Source organism: Gamsiella multidivaricata (genome assembly GCF_025024155.1).
Source record: "Gamsiella multidivaricata strain RSA 2152 chromosome Unknown BC939scaffold_47, whole genome shotgun sequence".
In the NCBI taxonomy this organism is placed as follows: domain Eukaryota; kingdom Fungi; phylum Mortierellomycota; class Mortierellomycetes; order Mortierellales; family Mortierellaceae; genus Gamsiella; species Gamsiella multidivaricata.
Window position 1 is genome coordinate 287,334 of NW_026251755.1, and position 26,367 is coordinate 313,700.

The 26,367-nt window shown below is 49.5% G+C and overlaps 6 protein-coding genes and 1 non-coding gene across 7 annotated transcripts; 3 read left to right on the forward strand and 4 right to left on the reverse strand.

The window, feature by feature from the left end:
- Nucleotides 1–30: 30 nt before the first annotated feature.
- On the reverse strand, nt 31–1,367 carry BC939DRAFT_504638 (tubulin binding cofactor C-domain-containing protein; the record flags this gene model as incomplete). The annotated part of the gene is made up of 5 exons (XM_051560553.1): nt 31–183; nt 285–422; nt 524–970; nt 1,070–1,224; nt 1,316–1,367. The coding sequence occupies 5 exons, from the start codon at nt 1,365–1,367 to the stop codon at nt 31–33; spliced, it is 945 nt and encodes a 314-aa protein (XP_051410637.1).
- BC939DRAFT_212712 (uncharacterized protein) lies at nt 1,133–2,870 on the forward strand. Its single transcript, XM_051550716.1, has 4 exons — nt 1,133–1,254; nt 1,337–1,513; nt 1,603–2,044; nt 2,154–2,870. Exons 2-4 carry the CDS (start codon nt 1,373–1,375, stop codon nt 2,759–2,761), a joined length of 1,191 nt encoding a protein of 396 aa, XP_051410638.1. The 5' UTR covers nt 1,133–1,254; nt 1,337–1,372; the 3' UTR covers nt 2,762–2,870.
- Nucleotides 2,871–3,050: 180 nt separating this feature from the next.
- BC939DRAFT_484461 (putative Golgi membrane protein) lies at nt 3,051–4,191 on the forward strand (the record flags this gene model as incomplete). The annotated part of the gene is made up of 3 exons (XM_051559254.1): nt 3,051–3,113; nt 3,567–3,868; nt 3,984–4,191. The coding sequence occupies 3 exons, from the start codon at nt 3,051–3,053 to the stop codon at nt 4,189–4,191; spliced, it is 573 nt and encodes a 190-aa protein (XP_051410639.1).
- Nucleotides 4,192–5,070: 879 nt separating this feature from the next.
- On the forward strand, nt 5,071–9,409 carry BC939DRAFT_456527 (uncharacterized protein). Its single transcript, XM_051556344.1, has 4 exons — nt 5,071–6,418; nt 6,534–7,067; nt 7,160–7,480; nt 7,574–9,409. The coding sequence occupies exons 1-4, from the start codon at nt 5,179–5,181 to the stop codon at nt 9,334–9,336; spliced, it is 3,858 nt and encodes a 1,285-aa protein (XP_051410640.1). The 5' UTR covers nt 5,071–5,178; the 3' UTR covers nt 9,337–9,409.
- Nucleotides 9,410–10,939: 1,530 nt separating this feature from the next.
- On the reverse strand, nt 10,940–14,459 carry BC939DRAFT_398883 (tRNA synthetases class I-domain-containing protein; the record flags this gene model as incomplete). The annotated part of the gene is made up of 4 exons (XM_051552446.1): nt 10,940–13,048; nt 13,161–13,731; nt 13,835–14,166; nt 14,319–14,459. The coding sequence occupies 4 exons, from the start codon at nt 14,457–14,459 to the stop codon at nt 10,940–10,942; spliced, it is 3,153 nt and encodes a 1,050-aa protein (XP_051410641.1).
- A 774-nt stretch (nt 14,460–15,233) lies between these two features.
- Nucleotides 15,234–19,136, reverse strand: BC939DRAFT_212829 (uncharacterized protein). Its single transcript, XM_051550717.1, has 2 exons — nt 18,223–19,136; nt 15,234–17,848 (listed from the first exon to the last, which is right to left on the reverse strand). The coding sequence occupies exons 1-2, from the start codon at nt 18,980–18,982 to the stop codon at nt 15,333–15,335; spliced, it is 3,276 nt and encodes a 1,091-aa protein (XP_051410642.1). The 5' UTR covers nt 18,983–19,136; the 3' UTR covers nt 15,234–15,332.
- A 4,594-nt stretch (nt 19,137–23,730) lies between these two features.
- On the reverse strand, nt 23,731–23,802 carry BC939DRAFT_t124. The gene has a single exon. It is a non-coding gene; the product is annotated as a tRNA-Thr (tRNA).
- Between the last annotated feature and the right edge of the window lie 2,565 nt (nt 23,803–26,367).

Consider the following 26,367-nt stretch of genomic DNA (forward strand, 5'->3'; position numbering starts at 1 on the left):
AGCACAGCGAACCATGCGAGCCATATCTTCCTAGGAACAATCCTTGGATAGCACTTGTTGTGCAATCTCGTTCTTGATCTCGTTCGGCTGCAATAATCTCCAATTGGGCGACTGCTGCTGTCGCAACCAGTTGAAATCCTTGACCCTGTCGTAAAAATTAGTTGCAGTATTCAATTGAGCACCCTGTGTACCAGACAAATAATAATGACAAAAAATAGTCAGCGACTTCCCACATGCCTTTTTAATAATGCTTGTGAAAAGAACAATCTGCGAGTAAAAGATACCTCGAATAGTCGATCAAGTTGCTCCGCTGGAAGAATCTGGCCGTAAGGCGCAAACCGCATGTCGGTGCAGTCCTCGATAATAGGCTCGCTCGTAACATGTAGATAGATATCCATGTTGCTGGAAGTATGCATTCGGGACTAGGTGAGCACGCAGAAAGAGGAAAGCTGTTTTCAATAACAAAAAAAGTGAAATATACGTCTACGATTTAACATACTATGAACACTTCTCAAATACGTACCTGGTGGCAGGCACCGATTAAAGTGCATCCTTCACAGTCGTGCAGTAGAATACTACCCGAGACTGGCGGAATGACCAGTGTGCATCGCTTCAGGTTCCTGATATGGATCGCCCCCAGAGGGATGTTATGGACCAAATTGATGGTGCATTCTGTAAGATTTGTCAGAGCGACATCCTTGGCGACGATTCCTTCTCCGGCCTCGGCACCTGGCATCGGGAGCGACCCAATAAACAAATGCTCATTGGACCTATCCTCAAATCTCATGAATTGGCTCTGGTCGATCGTAGAGGTAATTTTTGGTGAAGCAGCTGGCTTTGGTGTTAATGCAGCTGAGGCAGAGAGGGATGGCAAGGCGCTCGCTGCTTTCCTAGACTTGAACGAGAACTTTGCCTTGGGCACAAGTTTTGTCCGCAACTGGCTAAGCTGCTCAGACATAGACTTGATAGCCTAGAAAATATCCAGGCCGAAATTGTTACCACAAAATGTCCTTAATCGTACCAACCCTGAACAGCATCCTATTATTTTAACCAAACAGCGTGGCTATACCTCCATACACATCTTGGCATCGTAGGGCGGGAGAATACTGATTTTCTCTGTCGCTGTTTTCTCAAGGGAATGGATTCTTTGGACAAGGCCATCGATCGTAGCCTGGAGATTACTCTTAGGTACTTTATCCAACCCTGCAAGAACTTCTTCAATGCCTATTTAGTCGTCAACAAGGGCAGTACTGGGTAAGCATAGCGAATGCTGAATCTGTTTCCTCGATCTCACATAAAGCACTCGAATGCATACTCTGCTTCTCCGCGTCAAAAGTAGCGCGAAAATCCCTTGATGCTTCTGCCATGTTGAATGTCGAAGAATAAGAAGAATGTATGTGGGGTGTGCAATCGGTTCCTGGCACACTTTATTTTTTCTCTGTTTGCTATGCAGGCCCACAAACGATTCCATTATGAGTCGCCACAGGGTGACATCGACGTCGAGGTGCTCGAGGTAACTACGCCTTGATTAGCACTCCCTCCCCCATTCCAACAACACGATGCAACCCCTCTGAGCCTTCATCCACCGCTGATTCGTCCCAGTTGCTAGACCCTGTCTTTGGCCTGTATGTTTGGCCTTCTGCCCTAGTCCTTGCGGAATACGTTGCCTTTCACTTGAGCATGTTTCTAGGCACGCCTGGGAGCCCAAAGGTCATTCTTGAGCTGGGTGCGGGCACGGCCTTGCCCTCCCTCTTACTTGCGAAAGCAGCATCAAAAGCAATTGATGGGGAAACATTTGTCATTATAACCGATAGGCCTGATGTACCTCAGATCCAGAACAACGTCTGTGAGGCATTGAAGGAGAATGGCATCAGTACACTCTACCCAGAGGACCCAGAGGCGCGAGTCCAGGTCCGTGGGCTAGGCTGGGGTGATTTCACACTGGCCAATGAGCAGAATAGAGACGGCGGGCTGTTGCAATTGCTCCGAGACGTCGTCTGCATCGACCAGATCAGAACCCCCAGGCACATTGACCTGATCATAGGTAGTGATGTCCTGTATAATCCTTCTGGTATGCTCCATGTACTTGAAGTGGTATTCATGATACTTAGGAAGAGTGTCTTTACTAAGAACTGTAATCAATTGCCGCATAGATTTTGAGCCATTGCTGGCAACGGTGTCGTACATCATCAATCGGCACAACCCCGATTGTGTGTTTATGACGACGTATCAGAACAGGAGTGCTAAACGGAACATTGACCACCTGCTCCAAAAATGGGGACTTGAGGGCCGAGTCATTGACTGGGAGGACTTCAATTTTGACATCACCAAGTTTATTACAGTCGATGAGGAGAAAAGCGATAGCGACAATGAAGGGCGACTTCAACATGAGGAACAGGACAAGAGTTTTATTGATACTCCAGGAAAGGATGAGGATGATCGCTGGTTAAGGCGAGCCAGGGAGGAAGTTGAGCGCGCCATGGGGACCTCACTAGGCTCGGAAAGGCCATTGAGCGGGCCTAAAGCGGCATTGGTAGACTACTCTTCAGGATCAAGCTCTGAGGGCGATACGAGTACTGTCGATGACGAGCCAGAGGACAACGACCGCCAGGAGCATATCAAAGGCAAATCGCACTATAGGATGGGCGATGGTGGAGCATTGAGCAGCGTATATCTGCTATGGATCTGCAAACGAGGGCGCGACGACCTGTTTGATGCCTGGAAGATGGGACCTAAAGAAGGTCGATGGACAAGCAGATAAGCAGTAGAAGCATCGATCGAGACGTTCACGTAGAAAACCATAAAACGTGTCCATTACAAAAACAGTCTTGACTTCTTGGCTGCTGCCGTTCCTGGACACATAAAGATTCAAAAGAGCCGCTTCCCACCATTCCATCTTCCCCTTTCTTCTGCATCATCCACCGCACCTTCATCTGTTTTCATCTGCTTCTCATTTCATCCTTTCCGTCTTGCCCAAGTTTACGTTACTTCATCATCTGTCAATACCGGTTCATTTATTTCACTCCTTACTCCTAATATCTAATCTTGCTATGAACACTGACGCACCTGAGGAAGGTAACGCCTTCTGGGCCCACAAGTCCGCCCTCGAACAGGTACGTCCTTCAGTCCCTTACTAGACTTAATAGGCATATTGGACCGGAGTAGCGTCAGGGCCGACACTGGGCGTTACTTTATTGAGGGCCAACCCGACTCTTATTGGCATGTACATGGATATTGTTTTCAAGAACCAAAGGTTTTCTATACAGCAAGCACAGTCGATGAACAAGTTCTGTATGAGAGTTGTCAACAAAACAGCGGATCAACTTTCAGTCTCTCAAGGCGATCCTATAGCGACTCTAATTGAGTTCTCACCACGATGCACCTCCACACGTTTTGGGACTTGGGCTTGGGCCAACAAATGTTCGATGGCGTATATCGATCAGCCCTATCATGGTCTTCAAACATGTGGTTGCCGCAAGGGCGTTGGTATTGCTCTGTTTACAGTAGTTGCTGGCGCATGTTACTCAATCCGAGCTTTCTTCTCGATTACGGTTGATAATATTTAGAGGTACCAAATCATCCTGGACAAGGTCACCCCACACTACAAGGAGCGCTGGGCGTTCACGGCCGTTGCGCTTCTGATCTACTTTATCAGAGTGGTGATCGCCCAGGGCTGGTACATTGTCACGTACGCGCTCGGCATTTATCTTCTGAACCTGTTCCTGGCCTTCTTGCAGCCCAAATTTGACCCGTCCCTGGAGATGGATATGGAGGCCGATTCAGTCGAGGAAGGAGGTCCTGTGCTGCCCACACGATCTGACGATGAGTTCCGGCCTTTTGTCAGGAGGTTACCGGAATTCAAGTTCTGGTACGTAGCGCTACAGGGCACACCGATACCATAGTCAATCGGAGGGATGCGTATCGAAAGGATCCCCATTATCTAGCGCCCCAAAATTAACGCGCCTTTTTTTTGTATTTATTAGGCACTCGGCGACGCGTTCCATCATCATTGCGTTTTTCTGCACGTTGTTCCGTGTCTTTGACATCCCTGTGTTCTGGCCCATTCTTCTGGTCTATTTTTGCATGCTGTTCACGTTGACCATGAAGCGCCAGATCAAGCATATGATCAAGTACCGATACATTCCCTTCAACATTGGCAAGAAGTCCTACGGCAACAAAAACTTTAGCTAAGACCGAGCGCAGGCGTTCGAAGCCATAAGCGACCGTAAGAAGAAGGCGATTGACATTTCCAAATGGTCAAGGCAGACCTCATACAGCGACAGGCATGCTCCATGGCCAAAACCTCATAATAGACCAACGTTTTTTTTTATTTTCTTTTTTTATGAACATGCACAAACTGACAACAACACCACACCAACGAAAGATAAACTGCCTCCATGCATTTATGCGAGCGCATGAACAAAGTGGGGACTGTTATCGTAAATATAGAAGGGGTTTACAAGCAGATTACCAGCAAGTGTGCTTTAATCTTTATATAATAAACACGCGCTGAGAAAAGAAAGTATATACGTGGAATACACTCTGCTGTGCTTATTATCGATATTACAGAAGCATCTGTAATTGAACACGTCGGGTCGAGAGCGCAACGACTGGCGAAGCAGCTGTAGCAGAAGTGTTTGTCTGGATCTTGCCCACCTCTCCTGCTGCTGTCTGCATGCAGTGTACCTGTATCCACGGCATGAAGAGCGAGAGACGAATGCAGGTTTATGTTGTGTTGTGTATGTTTGTAACGGCTATTGCAACGGCCCGCAAAACTGGTAGATCATGACAGAGAGACAGAGGCGAGTCGCAAGTGGGACACTTCCCCACTCCATCGCTTGACATTGTCCATAGTCGTCGGTATAGGTGCGACCCTTTGTCTCCTTCGAGTCCCTTCCTTCTCCTCCCTGACCCACCCCTACTCGCTCATCTTTAACCACATCGCTCTCTTCACTCCATGCCATTACAACCACTAATTAAGGTTCGCATAAGCACCCCTTCCGGCCAACATTTTTATATAGTGACCGAATCATCGTGCTGCGAGGGGAGCCAGCCTGAGTTGCCGGAGTTGGTACAAAGGCAAGCGCAAGTGCAAGTACGATCAACAGCCTCTCCCTCTCTCTTTCCTCAGCTTCTGTTTTTATCACTTTTGCCCAACACACGAGTTTATTCATTCCAATGCCTGGACGATCATCCGCCTCAAGTGCCAATCCAATCCAATACCATGGCACTACTGTGCTCTCGCGAGAGGGGGACACGGACCATGGGCTAAGATTGACTCAGATTAATATCAGTTCGAGCCCCAGTCTCAGTCTCGGTCTCGGTCTCAGTCACGACCTCAGGAACGGACATGACGGGACAGACCATGGCTCGACCGCAGCTCCTCACCCCGCACAAGACACCGCACGTCAAAGCAGCAGTCTCGACTACGCTACCATAGAAGCATCCAGCCCATACCTCGCGAGAACTTTGCCATCTGCCCAACAGCAACTGCAACTGCAACCATCAGCGCAGACCATCCGCCATCTTAGGCTCCAACTCCAGGGCCCACAGAATGACGACCAGCTGCACGATCTTACTGAACATGCATCTTCGATCCAGATGGAGCAGCTGCAGCATGACGACAACGAAGATCTTACATCTCCCGCTCGGATAACAACGGATTTCATGCCCCTTGCAGTCGTCTCTTCTGGCATTGCCGCAAATCAGGAGTCGACAATAGCAGCAATAAGCATCACATCCGTCGCGGGAACACCAGCCTCTACCGCTGTTGCTGCTGCTACCCGTGGGCCTCACGAGTACGAACATCATGCCTCGATTTTGACCCCTGTTGCGGAATCTCAACCTCCAATCATATACCTCAGCAGTTACGACTATAGAAATGACAGCAATTGCCATGGCGACAACAGCAGCAGCAGCGCGGTAAATAACCAGACCCTTCCCACAAGCAAATGTATAACTCACAGCGCAACTATCCCAAGGTTCACAGAACACAATCCTCGAAGAACTTTTGGCATGCACGGATTCCCGCTATGTCTATCTCACACCGACCATACCAGTCAACCCAAACTCAACAATGACCGTGGCAGTGGCGACGTCTTTGGGATCGTCAACGCCGTTGAGTCCGCACCTCTTTCTTTTCCTCTTCCTCGCGCAATAACAACATCCGTTGCCATTTCTCCGCTCAGCGACTACGAGGATTTTTACGGCAGCAAACTCAAAAAAGATACTCTTCGCATTTGCCCCTACGACAGTAGCATTGAGAACAGCAGTAGTAAATGTGGTAGCGATATTGACAACCATCTAAGTAGTAGCTTTCATTGGAAGACCACTGATACAGTTGATCATACTCGCAATGACAACGGCTTTGTCTCTTTAATCAAACGCGACCAGGGTCTTACTAACGATTATGACATTGGTAAGTTCACATTGTTGTTTTTTTCACATTGGAAGAGGAGAGGTGGGAAAGAAAAAAAATAGACAGTCGCTACATTCATTGAAACAATGATATATTTATAAACCGACTACAATAGCACTACGCAGCAATCCATGCTGCGCGTTGGCATCAAAAGGGAATCACCAGGCCATCGATTACAACCTAAAGGACACTACTCATGCTAAGGGCGGCGCGAGTCGGCGTAACACTGTGCTCGATTGCAAGATCAAGAACGATTTAGGTACGACTACCGCGGAATCGCATGGTTCTTCTGAACGAGGTCGACTTTCCTTGTGGCCCTTGCATTACTCAAAAAGCAACAACAGCTGCAGCACGGTCGATACCGACAATGCAGAGACTAGTAGGTCATTGCCCCTGGATCGCGGAAGAAATGTTGACATCGGACCACTGACGGGCATCACTGCAGATAAAACAACGACTATGACGACAATAACAGCAACAACAAGAACATCCGCCTCCCAAGCAGCAGCTTTGGCGACAAGAGGATCGAATCCCCGCATTGTGTTACACGACGACATTGCTTCGCCATCCTTAGGCCTGCCTAGGCCGGACGCAAAGAATACGCCCTATGCTGCAAAGAGACGAGAGAAGAGCCCAAATCTTGGCAGGGGTAAGTTCTGGTTCTTTGGACCCGCTCTTTCCATTTTTAACAAGGGCAACGCTACTGACGCTTCGTCCTCTCTTTTTGTGTTATGCATGCAGTTCAAGGTGGCCTAGGATCCGATCTGACCGATTTTATCCCACTCTCGACGTTGGCTTGCACCTATCGCATTCGATTACCAAGCAAAATCTCTTTGCACTGGTCGAAGTCTTCTCAGCCAAAAACACGACTCTTCCAATATTCACACAACGCGCAACCTGACCCTCCCCAAGGTCGAAATATAGCTAAGCATAGCTGTCAGGACCCAATTATTTACAGATCGCTCCCGCTTTCGAATAAGTCAGTTGTTATTGAGGGCGCCATAGATCAATCTCTAGAGGAAGAATCATTACTGTGGTCCCCATACGGCGGTCAAGACCATGGTATTTGTGCTGAGGACCTCCCGACCGCGCTAGTGACCTCGCAATGCGGCAGCAGGATAACCATGTTATCGACCACATGCATTCCTTTGCTAGAATACTTCATGATGTACAAGGAATATAAAATCGATCGAGGTGCCGTCATATCGAACGCACGAGATATTTGGAAGACCAAAGGTCGTCGGGGACGAGCACCATATTCACTCAAGGACTACTCCATGCCATCAGATCCCATTATCGGTTTACTTGGATCTGCACACACTATGAACGCAGTGTCGGTCTTTGCAGAAGCTAGCTCTTTCCTTGGGACTGATAACTACTCTTGGGCCCGGAGCGGTAGTCGCAAACGAAGAACATCCCAGTCTACCAGCTCCCATGAAGGCAGCTCCTGGACCACCAATCGCAAAGATACGATCATGAGCCTCATTGATAATTTATCGGCGTTCAAACGACAACATTCATTGCAACAACAGAAGCAGGGACGACAGACCAGGACCTTCGTCGCGATCGCCAATATCAATCCGCCATTAGCCACCTCCCTGGCGCAAAATGTTCGTCCCTCTGGTACCCCAACCACTGCTGCCGGTATTATAAATGAATTGGTCTCATCCATAACATCAACCTCCATGTTGGTGGATAGAGATGGAGAAGCCATCAGCACCACAGCTATTCCTCAGGGTGTTGCGTCCGTTGGCATAGCAGCACCCTACATAGTGTCAGGCCTGAATAGAACGCGCTGGATCCATCATTCGCCTCACGGTCATCTCGGCGCGCATGTGTACTCTCTTCCAGAAGGTCAGGATCAGCCACCAGAGCATGATCGGGAGCGACCAGGTGCCGATAATGACAATGAGACAGAGCATGATCTGGCATCCTCGTCCGCCGGTCCCCAGCAGCCGTTGTCAATCCAGCATACTCAAGCGTACGAAGAGACCCAACAGCAGCAACCCCCATATCCGCAAATATCACCTGTTGCGCCTCAGCAAGGTCACTCCTTCGCATACCCTACTCCTCTTTATCGCCACCAACATGCGACACCGCGGATTCTATTTGGGGGCACGCCCATGAGCAGAACACCGTACTCACTACCCTCGACAGCGCAGGCAAACGAACCCATTGCTCACCAGATCCGGCGCATCCAGAGTTCGCACATTCGCAACTTGCAAACACACTGGGAACAGCAGCGACGACGACAACAACAACAACAACAACAACAACAGCATCAGCGGCAGCAGTCGCAACTCATACCCTTTCTCTCGTCCGTACCCATGGAGCGTCACCACGCAGGCCCTATACTGCCATTGCTGTATCCACCGCAACATCTCCATGACATTCCAGACACCACACGTCCAAGCTTGCAGGGTGAGCATGGCATCTATAGAGATCCTGCAGCAGGTATGATCTGGTCAAGTGGAGTACCACTGATACGAGAAAGTCTCCAGTCCAGCATGAATGCCCATTCGAGCGCCGGGTCGCTGTCTTCATTTAATTCCCTGCACACCTCATCTACCAGAACAGGGTTACCAGGGGGTCATAACATCGATGATAATGATGGAACCGTGGGTTTAGGTGCAGGTATCGTGTCACCAGACCCGCCGCCATACTCTCCTCCGACAATACCCTCTTCACCCGTCTCATTGTCATCCTCATACATTGGTTCAACTACTGTCTCCAATCTTACGCCGTCGCCATCTGAACCGCCAGTATCGGGTGCAAGTGAAGGGCAAGGCCTTCAGAGAGATCAACCCTGGAGGACGCGACCAATGGGCATAAACTCTTTATATAGCAATTACGAAGGCGGCACGCTGAAGCCGAGTGAACGATGGCGCCGAGGGGACGAGGAAATGATTGGGAGATGAAACTAGCCTGCAATGCTCGATATTTTTTTGGTAAGGCGTGTAATAAAAAAAGGACGCCATTTCTACAAGTAAAGATGTTTCGCAAGCTCCCCCCTCGTCTTCTTAAGTGAAGCCCGACCCCGCTGGTTTCCTGCGCTTTGCTTACCCCTTTCAGCATGTCGAGTTCCTCGACATGTCGTTTCGGAAGATCTGTGCAAAGTTGGCGTCATCCACGTTGATGACAACACGAATAGTGTACTGTCTCAGTCGTCTAGAATCTGCGCTGCGTCTAAGATAAGGCGTAATTCGGACGTGCTTGAGAAATTAATATAGTCAAGTTCAACGAGACAGCCTCGCACTGACGGGAAGACCCTTTGGACAACGGACACATTAGTAAATTCGTTGGTTGTGCGTGCAGACCGCAAGTCGAGCAGTTTCTTGATTAGCTCCGAGAAGATGTCTGTGAACATGCTTGGACAGATTTGGAGTATGGCCCAACTTGCGCTTGGAAACGTCCTGTGGCAGTTAGTGACCCGTAAACAGAAGCTGAGGATCAAGAGTCAAGAGAGCAAGAGCACCAAGGTCATGGCGCTTGCGGAAGTGGTGTTGTGGCGTGGACCCTATTCCTCTGACGTTTCCGTATTGATGAGCTCGGCAATCTGCACCCATCCACATCCTCCCCCTCCTATCCTAGGCTGGTGACGAGCTTCTCCACAAAAAGCAAATGGATTGCCATAACGGGGTAGTATTCACTTCAATTTATAATTAACGGATTATATTGCGTCCGTAACTTCCTCGTCCTCGCTCTCGCGCTATCCCATCAACGGATTTTACTCAAAAGGGCCTTCAATCGTCCTTCACCTTTGACTGGCTCCCCTGATCCCACTAACAGAGTCAACCCACTCTGCCAAAAGAGTAGGTCGTCCTCAAAAGAGCGGATAAGCTCCACGCTAGCAGATCTTCCGTAACTGAGTATATGCCTTCCCTTCGTCAATCATCTCCCGCGATCTCCTCCGACCGATAGCATTCGGTTCCCATCGCAGCTCGTCAACGGATCGAAAAGATCCCAAGGGCTAGGGTACATTCTTCAAGAGGCATCCCGCACATCTGAACAGTAACCGTCCATATGTCGGTCGACTCCAGCCTTGACAGAGACGGATGTACTTAGAGGACCTAGTAGGGCCAGGCACACATCAATATTATCCAGAATCGGCCGCCGGTAATAGCCCCAGAGACTATCGTCCCAATTCTTCGTTCCTTCTCTTCTCCACCAGCATCACCACCGGTCAAAGCAAAAAATCGCGCTCTCGAGCTCCTGACGGTTGTGGCATGACGATCCTGCGTCCTAGACGTCACTAAGTCCCAGCGCCATGGTGTTGAGCTTCTGGATCCATGGGGTATTGGCAAAGATCGCGGTCTCGTACCCCAGATTCCCATCGCTGGCCTCGGACAGCGATAGTATGGACTCGTGCCAGAGGAACGGTGCCTGGTGTAGAAATGAGATCAAGGTGTTCTTCGTTTAGTCTTTTAAGCTCTCGTCAGGCTCAAATGATCCTATTCAATTGTTGTTTATTATACTATGTGTAAAGCTCTACGCTTGACTCTTTCTCCTCGGGCTTTCGATCTAATCCTTAAGCTTCAAAAAGGTATCCATGCCGCTCGTCAACGTCGCGATCTCGGCTTCGTAATCCTTCAGCTTAGCAGCGTTGATTTCGCGAATCTCGACCTTGACCTTGGTCAGGTACGTGGGATCTTGAGTCTTCTTCAACAAGTCATCCTTCGCCTTCTGGACCTTAGCCAGCTTCTTCTCGATCTTCTGGACCTCAGCATCAACATCGACCATGCCCTTCACCAACAGATAGACCGTGCATCCTTCCTGAACAGTCTGCGAAGCGCATCCCTCAGGAATGGTAGCGACATCCCTTATGACCTTGCATGCCTTGCTGCCCTTGGCCAGCGTGGCAATGCCGTCCTCCTCCGACAACAACAACTTGGCAGTATCAGCCGATCCGTGGATGTAGATTTGTCCTCCCTTAGTCATGTTATAGTCGGCCATGAGCGAACGTGCACTGCGAACAACAGCAAACACCAACTCAAAGTTGGCATCAGCCTGCTCGTCGACGTATGAGGGGTTGTGGACGGGAAATGGTGACTTCACAATTGTGGGGATCTTGTCGCCGTCGCGGCGGGGAAGACGCTGGTACAGCTCCTCGGTCAAGTAGGGCATGAAGGGATGCAACATCCTCAGTGCAGCCTCCAAGCAGGTGTAAAGGGTGTCTTGGGCAGAGCGCTTGGCGACCGCATCCGTTCCCTCGGTAATGGGCTTGATGATCTCAATATAGACATCGCAGAGCTCGTACAACCAGAACTTGTAGATAGCATCCGTAGCTTTCATAAAGTTGCGCTGGCCGAGCTGCTCGTTCAATTCCACAGCTGCAACGTTCAGCTTGTTGAGAATCCAGCGTTCGGCCAAGCTCTCCCGACCAGACTTGGCAGCAGTGGCGTTGGGCAAAAAACCCTCCTCGAGCTTTAACAACGCAAAGCGGGTAGCGTTCCAAAGCTTGTTACAGAACTTGCGGTAGCCGTCCACGCGCAGGATATCCAGGTTGATATCTCTGCCGAAAGCAGAGTAGGCACCCAAGCAGAAGCGAAGAGCGTCAGTACCACACTCGGGAATACCGTTGGGGAAATCCATCTTCTGTCCCTGTTCAGCTTTGGCGATCTCACGAGGGTCCAAGTTTCCGACATGCAGCTTGGCGTGGAGAGCCTGGAGAGAGATACCCTCGATAACGTCGATGGGATCGATAACGTTACCTAAGGACTTGGACATCTTGCGACCCTGGGCATCGCGAACCAGAGCGTGGCAGTACACCTCCGAAAAGGGGACCTTACCAGTCAGCTTAATACCCAGCATGACCATACGAGCGACCCAGAAGAACAGAATGTCCCATCCAGTCTCGAGCAAGGTAGTGGGGTAGAAACGCTTGAAATCTTCGGTTTCCTCGGGCCAACCCATGATAGAGAAGGGCCAGAGACCAGACGAGAACCAAGTGTCCAGCACATCAGGATCTTGCTCCAATGTGAACTTCTTGCCAGGAAACTTCTTCTCGGCACTCTCGTGGGCAGCCTGCTCAGTACGCCCAGAGACCCAGAACTGACCATCGGCAAAGTCCTGCTCTTCGTTCTCGAGGCGGACAAAGTAGGCAGGAACACGGTGACCCCACCAGATCTGACGAGAGATGCACCAGTCGTTAATGTTCTCCATCCAGCGGTAGAACTCCTTCTCGGAGGTCTGGGGTCTAATCAGCAGCCTGCCATCCCTGACAGCCTGGAGCGCGTCGGCAGCCATGTCCTTGCAGTTGACCCACCATTGAGGCTTCATCAATGGCTCGATAATATCGCCAGTCTTGGAGCAGAGAGGCACAGTCATGGCATTGTCGACAGTATCAACATAAAGACCCTTCTCCTTGAGAGCCTTCAAGACAGCAACACGGGCGTGGAAGCGTTTCATGCCAGAGAATTCGCCGCAGTTGCCATTCATGGTGCCGTCATCGTTCAGAATGTTGATGAACTCGAGATTGTGGCGCTTTCCGACCTCGTAATCGTTGAAGTCGTGTGCGGGCGTCATTTTGACAGCTCCAGTACCGAATGCCATATCGACAACAATGTCGTCCAGAATGATTGGGACCCTGCGTCCAGAGAAGGGGTGGATCACGTACTTGCCGTGGAGATGCTACATACAGAGAATGGAGGGAACGGAAACATTAGCATTCGAGCACATAGAGCTGGTCTAGATAAAACTCCCAGGCTCTTGTTAACTCCGTCCATCTAAGGTTGTTCTTTACCTTGTAGCGCTCGTCCTTGGGATGAACGGCAACTGCGGTATCTCCGATCATGGTCTCAATACGGGTGGTTGCAACAACAATCTTTTCGTCCGAGTTCTCGACGGGGTAGGCAAACGAGACCAGGACACCAAATTCGAACTTCTCCTTGGGATCGTATCCAGGAACGTTGAGGAGAGTGCGTCCAGTCAGTTCCTTGTTGTCGACCTCGAGGTTGGAGAGGGCAGTGTTGAGTTCAGAGCACCAGTTAACAAGACGGGTGGCGCGATAGATGATGCCCTCCTCGTGGAATCTGCAGAAAGTTTCGGTGACGGCCCTGGACAAGCTGTCGCTCAAGGTGAAAGCCTCGCGATTCCAGTCGTACGAAGCACCAAGACGTCTGACCTGGGTATTGATGCGCGACTGGAAAACATCCTTCCAGTCCCAGACCTTCTGCACAAAAGCCTCACGTCCAATGTCATGTCGAGTCTGCTTACTCTCCTTCCACAATTGCTTCTCGACGACAGCCTGGGCAGAGATACCAGCGTGATCAGTGCCGGGGTTGAACAGCACAGTCTTGCCTAACATACGGTTCCTGTTATTATTTCCCGTTAACAGTCATTAAAATATGAGTGAGCAGCCTGCAATCTCATAATTAAGTTTTAAGGACGCGCCTTTGAAGCCACAATTGCTCTTACCAGCGAGAAAGACCATCCTCGATAGAAACGGCAAGGGCGTGTCCAGTGTGAAGACTTCCAGTGATATTAGGCGGTGGGGCAGCAATGACAAAGAGTCCCTCCTCCTTGATCTTTCCATCGGCGGTCAGTTCGGGCTCAAAGAAACCCTCCTTCTCCCACCAGTCGTTCCAGGCAGCCTCAACAGCCTTGGGGTTATAGGTAGCAGCCATAGGCTGAGACATGTCCTTTTTCTCGCCCTTTGGGGTCGTGTTGACAAACTCGGGCTCGGGAGCTGCAGCAGACTTTTCAGTCTTGACTTTCTTATCCTCCTTGGCGGCGGGGGTAGCCTTGACCTTTTCGGCAGTAGCCTAGTATCAGGGGGATATTCAGTCGGTCGCTTTTTGTTAAAGACTATCCTTCTTGTCGTTCGCACATGTTCTCATAAAGACCACTACCAAAGTGAAATGTCGTCAGAATGCCACGGCCGACTGTTTGTGTCCCATACCTTCTGCTTGGCCAAGAACTTCTCCATCTTTGCCAGGCGCTTGGCCTCGTTCTTATCGGCATTCTTAGACTTCTCGACGGACGTCTCCGAGCCAGAGGCAACCGGAGGAGGAGTAAAGGTGGGTGCGTTGTTGTCGGCCATTGTTGGAATCTCAGTTATCTGATGTAGCAGGCGTTTTGTTGTATCGTATGTGCATATGTTTTTGATAGCGAAAAGTTGGAGCGCCACGGGAAGGCGGTGTAGTTCAGCGAAGAGAAGGTGCTGGTCAGTATGGATCAGAGCATTGAAAAGTACGAGCGATGGCGTCGCGCATCAACCCTTTTATACCAAAGAAAACCGCTTTCAACATCATCACCACCATGACTCACCTAACAAGGGACGAACAAAGGAGAGCAAAGGACCTACAGGAAGCAGTGGTCTTTCTTCTCCAAGGACTCCAGTGCAACACAACTTAGTCACAAATAAACAACGTCACGTGTAAGGTTTCTATTCAAGCGACCATGCTCCTAAATGAGTGGCACACTCAATATATGTCTTTTTTGGAGACTCTTGATCTATCGTCCGTAGATAAATAGAAGGTCGTGTTTGACCCTTGCTCATTGGCTTTCTAGCACTTGTCTTCTTTGATATAGAGCACTCCACAAATCACTTTGTTCTTCACTCTTTATGATTTCACTTAACCTCCAGTGGCCACTTATTTTCCTCTGGATTCTTCTTGTTACCTTTTTCGGTCGATTCCTTCTATCTTACTACACTTCACACCCAATTCCCTCGACATGAGGGTTCATTTGGATGTGCGATGCCCCTCAATCCCTGTCAATTACAACATTTCTAGCTGCAGCCCTTTTTCTATTAGGCACAGGGGCAAATCTGGGGGCGAAGCACTAAGGTGATGAAGCGGCTCATGCACCTCAAGGCTGGATACGCGCGAATTGAGCCGCCATTGAGTCATATCTCCATTTAGTCATAATGCAGTTCAGAACCCCCGTTTATATTAATATACTAAAAAAAATATTACAACTTTTGTGTGTTCAAGGATGCTACGATCCCCAGAACAAGAACGCTTAAGAGCATAACAAGTCTCAGTTGGATCTCGTCTCTGTCTACCAGCGTGAGATAATTGGCAGATACAGCTGTAGAACACTCAGTCGCGACAATGAGCTCAGCTGAAGCCTTTCCCTGTCCTGCAATCAGATCCGTTTGCAGAGCGGTAAACGCTCTGAGAGAAGGCTGAAGGGTCTTTATCAAGACTTCAACGGTTCGTGGATCGACTCCGAACCGCCCCAGTAGGATCTCGTAGTTGTCTTGCGAGCCAGCATCAGAACTAGTGTCAGAATCCGACGTGGATGCCAAGGCCGAATCGAGGGTCACTTGTGATGGGGAAGCAGTGACATTGCCTCCGTGACTGTGGCCGTCTGAAAGCAGGGAAACAAGGCAGCGACCAATGGCCCTGACAAACAGGAAGATGCCCTTCACCCGCGATCGGCTAGCAGATGGCGAGCCATCCCTGGTGTCGCCGGTATTCCATGAACCACCGTTATCGGCAGCAGTAGACGATCCAATGGAGCTCATTGCCCACAGAGAGCAATCTCCGTACAGGACCCATTCTTCAGTTGTGGTATCGCCTAACCATGGGCTTTGTCGAGGTGCTGGGATAGATCTGATCGCGACGCGATTTCGTCGTAAGAGATGATATGATGCTTGACCATGATGGACTGATGGCATGTGTGCATGGTGCACTAAAGAGTGTAGCTGGGTTTCCAGTGTTCCTCTGGTTCGTCCGAAGTCAAAAAATCGTCTCCGCCTTCGCTGCTCTCGGTTGGATATATATCCTTGCATCGACTGTCGTTGCTGAGGCTGCGCTGGGTGATTTGTGTCGTCGAAATGCAGACCCTCCAGCCTCTTGCACAATGAGGCAACGACACCTCTCAAGAAATCATCCTTGAGATGCTGTGTTTCCAGGACCAGGTATCGCAGGGTCTGGCAAGTGCCTCGAATGATCTCAGCGACGCCTACAATCGTCAGCTTGACAGTTCCGAGTTCAAGTCGCTCAAGAGGCGCGACAATCTCCCTCCTTGATGGGGCGCTTGGATAGGATATCATCGACTCTAGAGCCGACCCCTGAGTGCCATTGTTCTCCATATCGATGCCAAGTCCCTCCAAAAGTTCTTTATCCCTGGCTAGAACTTTGTAAACGCTTAGTACTCGCAGCTTGGGACAGTTTGTCAGTAAATTGGCCAAGGCTCCACCGCTCATATCGACACAGCTTGTTACTGTTAAAACCTCGAGAGAGTGGCTTGCCGCTGCGATCAGTTTATCGATAGCGCTGTCCGTGACCGAGCCAGGACCTAAAAAGACCTGTGAGAGACGGCACCGTGGCGATGCTGGTGTTGCGAACCCCTTGAGTAAAGCGCCGAGCAGCTGGTTGTCAATGAATCCTCCTTGCAATCGAAGGTAGCGGAGCTTTGAAAAATTTGATCCGAAAAGTCGCTCCAGTTCTGCGGGTGATTCAAGTCCTGCGGCCTGCATTTTTTCGTTAGCGTGCAAATCCAGTGACTGAATTTGATCCGGACAGCAGGACCCAATGCGCTCGAGCACCTTGACGAGCATCTGTGGGGATGCCTGGGGATGAGCAAAGTTTAACACGACGCGCTTTACATGACGATGGTAGGGCCACAGCGGCGGGAGAGAGGGTGACTTGATGGCGACTGCTACGCGATTCTTCTGCGTTGGATCACTTTTCGAAACAGAGTGTGCAGCCCCCTCTACTGGTGGATACATCTTGTACAATCCGATGAAATCGTTGCCCAATTGTGCGCCTTGATCCTTGTCGCGAATAAAGTGACGGAATGAATTGGCCAGTGCGTTGCTGCTGATGGCGGGCTCGATTTTTTTGTGAGTAGTCGCACAGAACCCAGAGAGGCGTCTCCGTTCAGGGTCCGTATGTTTCTCGTTGGTTCTGCCTGATTCAGAACGATGGGGTTGAACACCAGAGTGAGATTCAGTGATGGTTGAGAGAAGCGATTCCATCTGGCAAACGTCATGACCATGGAATACAGCTGCATTCCAGAGTGATTGCACGGCAAGGCCTGCAAGTCTTTTGTTCACCAAAAGGAGATGGAATGGTGTCGAGACCTTCGCAGCATTGACTAAGTGGTCATGGACGCCGTTGTCAGCTGTGGCGCTATCGATAACAACCGAAAATTGCTTTGCTCCTCTTGAATCGACCTTTTTGGAGACGATCGTGGGAACAGCCCCTAATGTCGACGGTATACACGATCTGGTGGCCCTTGAATAGGACCAATTTGCAGCACTGAGGCTTCTTGGTCGTAGTCGTGTTGCAAGTGAAACGGCGTTAAAGGCGTTCGTACGCTCCTTTTCGTTGAGCTGAACCCCCTCAAAGCCCCTGTCTCGATCACTTGGCTGCAAGGCTACATAGCTGACGTCGCGACGAGACAGGGGTATTGATCCGAGGAAAGCGATGGGTGACAACGCTGCTGTAGGTATTCGGGTTGCTGTTAGGGTTGTGTCTAAGGGATGGCGGTGACAAGATTGGATAGGATGATGTGAGGTTGCGCACTAGACAATATAGAGAAGGCACGGATTGCCAGAGTAGATGGACTAGGTTCAAGGTGGTTCAGGACAGGAAAGAAGGGGCAATCCATGAAGTGTTACACAAAGGCGAGGGGGAATGGAGTACAGGGTCGATCTTGCGTTCTTTGTAGACATGTCAACACATGCATGCGCAGGATAAAAATCGATCCTGGAGTGGAATAGGAGCTCATCTTGGCTTGCGTCAAGGAGGGGCGCTGTAGGAGTCAATCTTTGTTGTGTAACGTCATGCTCCATGTGTATATGAGCATATATTCGAGGAGATGTGGTGGTATGCATATTGAGAACCTACCGGCTATGGGAGCTATGGGCAACTTCAAGGGATCGATGCCAGCTAGACGTGAGATTGACCGAGAGGGCTGTGACATAGCCATGGTTTCCATGGAGGCAATGGTGCTAGCCGGGGGTGCGGATTGTTGTTGACCTCGGTTTTCGGGGCGAGTAGGCATGCGGAGCCGCGAGGACAGGAGGAATCGCGTAAAATGACGCGACCAAAATGACCTGCCATCATCTGAAACCGACGAGTATTGGTGGCAATGTTCGATTTGATTCCCTTGGCACCTCAGACCGCCAATGTCTACGCAATCAGGGCCCTGAAAGAGATCCCAGGCTGGTAGCGTATTAAAGCTATCACTGGTAGTCAATCCTTGACAATTGTCTGCAATGGTTCGTCGCCTCCTTTTCCTGAGGATGGTCTCATTACTGGTTTCATTGTTCGAGTTACTGCCACTCATGCCGCTCATGTCATCTATGCTGCAGTTGTCCACTCTATTTGGGACATTGCTGACGCTAGTGGTAACAATGTTGTCGGAGGGTGCAGACCCACGTGTTGTAATCGTGTTGGTGTTGAGGGAAGGGCTTTGGCTGGCCTGTTTTCTACTGATAGACTTGTAGCACAAGGTGCAGTGATAGCAATCCTGGCAGAGTTGGTTCTTGGTTCCAACCAGGGGACAGAACCATAGAAGGAAATCCAGGTCCTCGCAACAGTATGCTAGAATCAAGCACAGGACTTCGTCTGGAAGGTCAAGCAGATGTCGGGGGCGGGAAGTCATTGTCTTACTACTATAGGCGGGCGAAATGGAAGTGAGGCGCCGGGAAAGTAGGAAGGAGAGGTGTGACAGTAGGGCGAGAGGAGAGGCAGAGATGCAGGAAAGAGATGGCCTGGTTCAGTCACTTAAAGAAGGGCATGAAAGAGGATTTGGTCAGGATGGGATGTGCAGCGGCGTACTTGTGCACAGGATCCTGTACAAGAAGCAAAGCAAAGCAGAGCAAAAGCGATCGCTACACGACATGACAGAAGGAAGGGCGTGGATCAGAAAAAGGGATCTCGACAATTCGATTGCATGTAGTTGGGATGCATAATGGAGACAGAGGAGGATGATCAAGGAGGCGCTTTCTTCATTCTGATTCCACTTCCATTGTCGCACACACACCTCATGCTCGACACCAGTATTTGTGCACCATCTATTTTATTGCTCTATGCAGTGCACAGGCAGGCACGTTGGTACGGTGCACCTGTCGCTTGCTCTCATTCGCCAATTGCTCTTCCCTGCCCTGAACACAAATAAAAAGAGAAACCCCGACTGAGAAAGAATCGCTTGGTCCATGGTCCAAGCATTTCGAATGAGAGAGATCAGAAAAAAAACCAGAAAAAAGTAGAATGGAGACCTACAGTACAATTGTCGCGGTAGGACAAAAAAGGGGCGGTCCTTGTTATGCGCGGCGAGATGCAGAGAAGAATTTGGGAGAGTAAAGGAGGCTGGATGGAGGAGGAGACTGAGGGAGGTCTAGTGAGGGGAGCAGCAGGATAGTGTTTACTCTGCTGCTGCTGTTCATGCAGTTCTTTTTTATTTTTTGCTACAGTTAGTGCAAATGGTGAGAGAAGTGGAGAAAGAATAAAGGATGGCAGCGAAGAAACAAGAGGGGAGGAGATGACCGTGTAGAAGAAGGAAGGAAGGATTGGAGGGTAAGACTGAAAGATAGACCGACTGTTATTGCAGCCCCGTTTGCGGTTGCTGTTCGTGTTTGGTGTTGTTCGCAAATGGTCTCACCACACCGCCTCATCCCCAAACCCCCACTGTTAAACTTTGATCTAGGCAGCGCATGAATTCATAGTGTTACAGCGTAGGCTTTAGTCCCTCTTCCATACCGAGCACGACGAATAATCACATTCAGAGAACGGGTAAAAAATAAACCTGGAACCACAATCGATCATGCACCTCTCTGTCGAGACAAAAACAATGCAGGTTGGCAGACCACACCGCCTCGTTCGAGAGTCTCTTACCTACTTGTCTATAACCACGCCATCCTTTTTTTTTCCACTTCTGAGACAACACAGGGGGAAGCAATATTGTATATCTAAGGCCAATCAGTTGACTAGACAATTTGTAAGGAACGTTTACCCTCTTATAGAAAAATGTTTAACGGCACTATCGGTACAAACCAACCTTCATGTACATCGTTGGTGCGACCTACTCTTGGATATTGTAATGGATACAGACCATTCGCGTCTTCATTCATTTTGTTCCGCATATTTGTTTGCATAGCTTCCCGAACCCTTGCGGCCGAGATAGAATCTGTTTTTACGGAATTATGAACTGATTTGCCATAGCGCCACTGCCTCCATGTACTCATAACGTAAGATCAGTTCGACCAACAGACAGCTACAGAAATAAAAGACTGGTACAATGCATATCTTCTTTGACAGGGGAACCAGGACAAGTGGCAAACTTTAGGTTTTTTTATCTCTCTTTGTGGTTAGGTCTGCTTGACATTCCACAGTTAGGCTTGTGAAATGGTTCAACTCGGGGAGATGACAGACTAAGTTACCGCCATTGTCACGTCTCATCTGATCTATACATGTTTTCGTTTCCAGCAGTATGTGTGCGTATTCATGCATATTTGTTGTTGTTTCTTTGTATCCGAATGACCCCTGCTTTGAAGAGCGCTGATTCCCTCGGATGTGCAGGCATTCTGGTAAAGAAAAGAGTGATGAAGGCAGACGAAACCTATGTCTTGATAAAGAATCGATTCTCTCTTAAAGGTCAATTATGGTCATCAAGGCGTGGGTGTACCCATCATCGCGGTGTAAATAAAGAAAAGAACCCCTGGATCAATTGTGGAAATCAGAAAATGCCGCCGCCCGTCTACCAGTCTTGTCCATCTTTCACGCAGCAAATTGTGTCTGTGTCGAAGATCGGCTCGGCGCCATCAGCAACAGCATAAACCACAGCAGATAAAAATAAGGATACGATCAAAGGGCCTACGATTGTTTATTTTAGAACCGATCATCCATGCAGGGCCGTCAAGGGTACGCGTTGCTTGTGATGCTCCTATTGCTTGTAATACTTCTATTGCTTGTGTTGCTTCTATTGCTTGGGTCTGCTTCTATGCTTGTGTTTCCTGTGATGGTACAGATTCTGTCAGTTACACCAGTCTATTCCTATTCGAGCGTTCGTTAAATCGGCAATTGGGACAACATGAGTTCCATTTGGCGTAACAGGCATTATGGAAACGATGGCCGCACCCAAGTGTCCACCCCTCGTCCATGTGCTCTAGGCAGATACTACACTCCTCCTGAGCGTCGAGTAGCTGACTCGACGATCAAACAGCTCCATGCAATGGCTTCGCTACGACTGACAAGCTGATACCCATCCTTCCCCCTGACATCCTTCCAGTTTGAAGTGTATTGCTCGCCAGATAACATTGTCCCACGAAATCGATACTTGCAATTCTTGAAGCCGAACATGATGGGGACAATTTCATTGCTCTGATTACAGTGTGGGCATCGGAATTTTTCCTGTGATAGCTCCAGTATTCCGTATCCTCGTCTGCAAACTACGCGGTATCCAGTAGTACAATCGCAGATGCATTCGACGTTCGTTCCAACCGAAACAACACGTCCAGTAGGAAACTCATAGAGCCCTACTATGCATGCACCTTTAATATCTGATATGTCTGCGATGGCGGTATATCGGTAGGAGCATATGTCTAACGGTCTCCGGATATCCCCCCAATCAATATTTTTCTTGGGGTTATAGGGCACAAGATCCTCTAGAAAATGATATTCTTCGATAGATTTTTGACTATCCTGGAGGCGGATGCCATTGATGTAAAGTTGGCCAAGGTCGGTGCGACCGCAGACCTCATCAAGCGCGTCGGTAATGCGTTTCATTAGGAGGGCCATATATTCCTCCTTCCGATAGAGCACTGACACAGATGCGCCTGGCACGTTGGCGATGAAAATTTCGATCTTAGAATCCATTATGGGATATGTTGTTGAGAAAACGAAGTTGTTAGAGAGGCGGCGACGTTCGCAGGGCCTCTCTTTATCTGCATCTGCAACCAAGGCCGAACAAGCCTGACGCACGGACATTGCTGCAATTCAAATATTTAGAAAGCCGTATTTTAATTCACCATGATGACAGCGATCCTTGTCTGTGGTGTCGCGCAAATACAACGGAGGGAATGTGTGGTATGAGTCTTGCTCTTCAATTTGCGCGCAATTCATTGTTTCATCCGCTCCCCATTAACACCCTCCTCACCCACGAGGTGAGAACCGCCCTCCGGTTCCGGATGCAGGCGAGGCCAACCCCTCTTCACAAAGAAATGCACTGAAACTACGTCTCGTCTAGAGATTTCCTCAAAGGCGGCCAGGATATTGAAAAGAAACAATCCAGACGTTCCTGAAAAATTGAGCGGATTCCAAAATGATATTGTCTACACTTGATACGCAATCTCTGCGCAGATAGTTGGCAATCAACCCAAATGATGCTCGGCATTCATCACCAAGATTCTTCGATGTACATTTTGATATCTCATTATACCTCTCCATCATTAAAAGGTAGTCGCTATTCACCCCCTACAACGCGCTTGCTTTGTGGCAACATATCTCATTACTATTTCCAGTAAGAACAACAAGGAGTGGAGTCAATGGTGTCTTGACTTGTGCTCCGTATGAGTGAACAAATCTAGTATCCTCGTGTTGGCCCTCGTATGGATTGGCCGTCGTTTTCCTAAGCAGCGCATCCTCTGACTTCATGGCTGCATGATTGCTCAAGCACACAGGCAGTAGAGGAACAAAAAGCAGGTATATTTTTTAGGGGTAATCTACTTGCCAACAAGAGTTGTCAGTCTCTGTAGGGGATCCATGTAAAATATTAGGCGCGGTTGCCAAAGACAAAGGCAACCTGAGCGCAAGCAGCAGACCCCTTCGTGAAGCAGGCGCCGTGCAAACGCAGGGAAAATATCGCTTAGGCCATAGGCCCGATTTTCAGAATAAAGAAGTTACATGGATTTCCTATAGGAACTGACTTACATGCTCAACGTGGCAAATGTGTTTCCGGATGGGTTGTCAAATAAGACTGACAGCCGAGGTTACTAAGTAGATTATAACTTACGCTACATGATCGAGATGAAGAAGAATCCAGGGCCTTTTCACTTTTGCGGGGATAATGGATGTAGTAGGAGTATTGGAAAAGACGCTGCCCGTTAACCTCTTTCAAAAATGGATGAACTCTCGCGGTGTAGAAAGCATATAAAAAGCGTCTTTTGCCGGGACATTATTTTTGTCAGTTATGGAAGTCGATTCGATTAAAAAGCAGAGATATCAGCGGATTGCTTTTTTTGGTGAGACGCTGTCAACTACATCGTTTTGCAGAGAAAGCTGCGCCCAATTCTATAAATCGAACTTTCTCTGTGGAGCCCAAAGTTGCTTCAGGTTCACAGGGGTAATTCTGCCTTGGTGCACTTGAGAACTATCCATCTATCAGTGAGAATGCGTAACAAAAATATATGCAAATGCCTCCTGCAGGGATCGAACCTGCTACCTTCTGCTTACTAGGCAGACGCTCTACCAATGAGCTAAGGAGGCCATTGACGATATGGTCGCAGTATTCTATAAACTTACATATGTCACGTATAATCACCTATCTCTAATTGCATAAACCCCTAATTGCACAAATTCCTAATTGCAACTAGGAAAAACTCTTCCTTCCGTACACATCGGTTATAGCAACTTCAAAACGTCTTTTACACTTTTGTTCGTTCGTGCGAGGCTACCAGTCCGGTTCCTTGTGATTTTCTCATTCCGCTCTCTGAGGCGGTCATTCCCATCTCTTTTTCTAGAGATTCACTCTCCCATTCGCCATCATCTGAGGCCCATCAGATTTTAGCAACCCTTTTATTTTTTATATTTTTTCTTTTCGCTTTCGCGGTCCAACCTCTTGGATATGCCTCCTCGAGGTTTTACCGATCACGACCCGGACGAGCCTATGGAGGGCACTGAAGGGTCGAGCCCTATTGTGGCCTCTGACGAGGTTTACACCCAGCTCCCAGCATCTTCTGCTGGCACACCTGAACCCACTCAATCCTTGGAGGAGATGACTCCCGCCAAGGATTTCACCATTGTTTCCAGGCGTCGCCGGCACTGGCTGATGATCCCTGCCTCTGCAATCTGTGAAGGCAGGCGTCCCTACCTACCAAATCTCATGATCGACATCAACACGGTCTTGAGTAAAAAGGCAACAATTATTGGACAAGGGGCCATGGAGTATTTCGTGGACGATGACCCCATGGTCCTTATCCCAACCGTCGTCTTTGAGGTCGGCACGAGTGACCAACTACAGGCCGCCCTTCGTTGCGGTTTCACTAACATGGACGAAGACGGCAAACCAGTGAGGACTCATTTCCAGGAGTACACCACAACCAGGCAAAAGGCTAAAGAAAGCCAAGTTGTGCGCCTCAACAACATCGCCTGGAATACCAAGGAGGACCAGGTCTACGCTGCCATGGGCAGATGGGGCGTGGTCCGCTCCGTTGAAATGGGTTTCAACAAAACCCACTCCATGGCTACCGCGCGAGTCACATTCGCCAACCCCACCGCTGTCACTAGGATGATAGAGGAAAAAGTTACGTATGTGATCATCGGCAAGGACTCTGGAGCTGTCACTCACCTGGGCGACCATCCTTGCCCCTTCAATAGCGAGCTTACGATGAAGCTCGCGCACCTTCCAGCGTGGTACACACCTTTGGACGTCCTGGAATTGTTCCAGACCATCCCAGCACCCAACGGAGAGGCTTCGGTGCACTCTATCTCCATGCCACTGAGCACGGCAACCAAACGTCGCCTTCCTGAGGCATTCGTTTATTTCTCTACCGCGGCGCAGCGGGAGCGTGTGATCAACAGGGTGTTCCAAATTGAGGGCAAAGACACCGAATGGACCGAGGCAACCCAGCGCACCTGCCGCACCTGTGGCAGCCCCAACCATGGCCAACCAGCTTGCGAGGTCCTCCAGTTGCGCAAAAAGCTGCAGGCTGCACGCAAGGCAAACACGATGGCCATTCGAGGAATTACCACTAGTCCGTCTAAGGTAACGTCGCCATCCAGGTCGACCAGCCAGACAACCCCCTCTCCACGATCTTCCTCGTCCCAGAGCTCTTCAACCCACCCGGTATCCAAAAAAGCGGCCGCTACCATCCAGGCGAAAGCCATGGACTACAAAGGTGCCCTAACGAACAAAGGCAAGGGTGTGGAGAGAACCAACACGGCTGCAGTCAGTTCGACCTCGGCCAACAAACCTACTACTACCAATAACAGTGCCGGTGCTTCCGTCGCTTCTACTACTGCGACAATGGGCGCCACCAAATCGTGGCGAGAGGAGCACGCCGCTATGCAGCAACTTCAAGCGGTACTCAGCCGCCGTATTGACAAGCAACAGCAGGAATGGGAGGCCATGCAGCAGGGATGGCAGATCATGCAGCAGCGCATTGGGCGACTCGAATCAAAGCTCGATACTGTAATTCAATTGCTACAAAAACAACACGCAATCCCCAATCCTCAGCACACTCACCAGGACAATGAGATGGAGGACGTACCAGCTGTCGTCGCCGCTCAGGTTGTGATCGCACCATATATGGCTCCAACTGCCGAGTCCGCAATCACTGTCGGCAAACGCCATTATCGTTCCCTCAGTGGATCAGATGGGTCTGGTGAATCTATGGCTCCTGCAAAAATGGACAAGGAGCAGGCCATTGCGCAGCTACAGCGCGAGTTGAAGGAGGCCAATGAACGAGTTGAGAGCGCAGAGAATACTGCACGCGGCCACCTTGCTGAAGTAAACCGGATTCTTGGGATCAACAAAGTTCAACAGGAATGCATCCAAGACCAGGGTAATGCCCTACAGCGCCTCCTCCCAGCGGAGTGTAACCAGGCAGAAGAGGATTTGTAATGATTGATACACCCGATCTCGATTACCGCACGGGCCACTTGGACCCTGCATTTCTTAACGACCCATTCCACACTTTCAGTGCTGCCTCCATTAACGTTTGTGGAGGCATGTCCGACAATTTTTTTTCTTCATTATGCGAAATTGGTGTTCAGCAGGGGCTGGACATCATCGGGGTACAAGAGACGAAAGTACCCAAATCTAAAGAACGA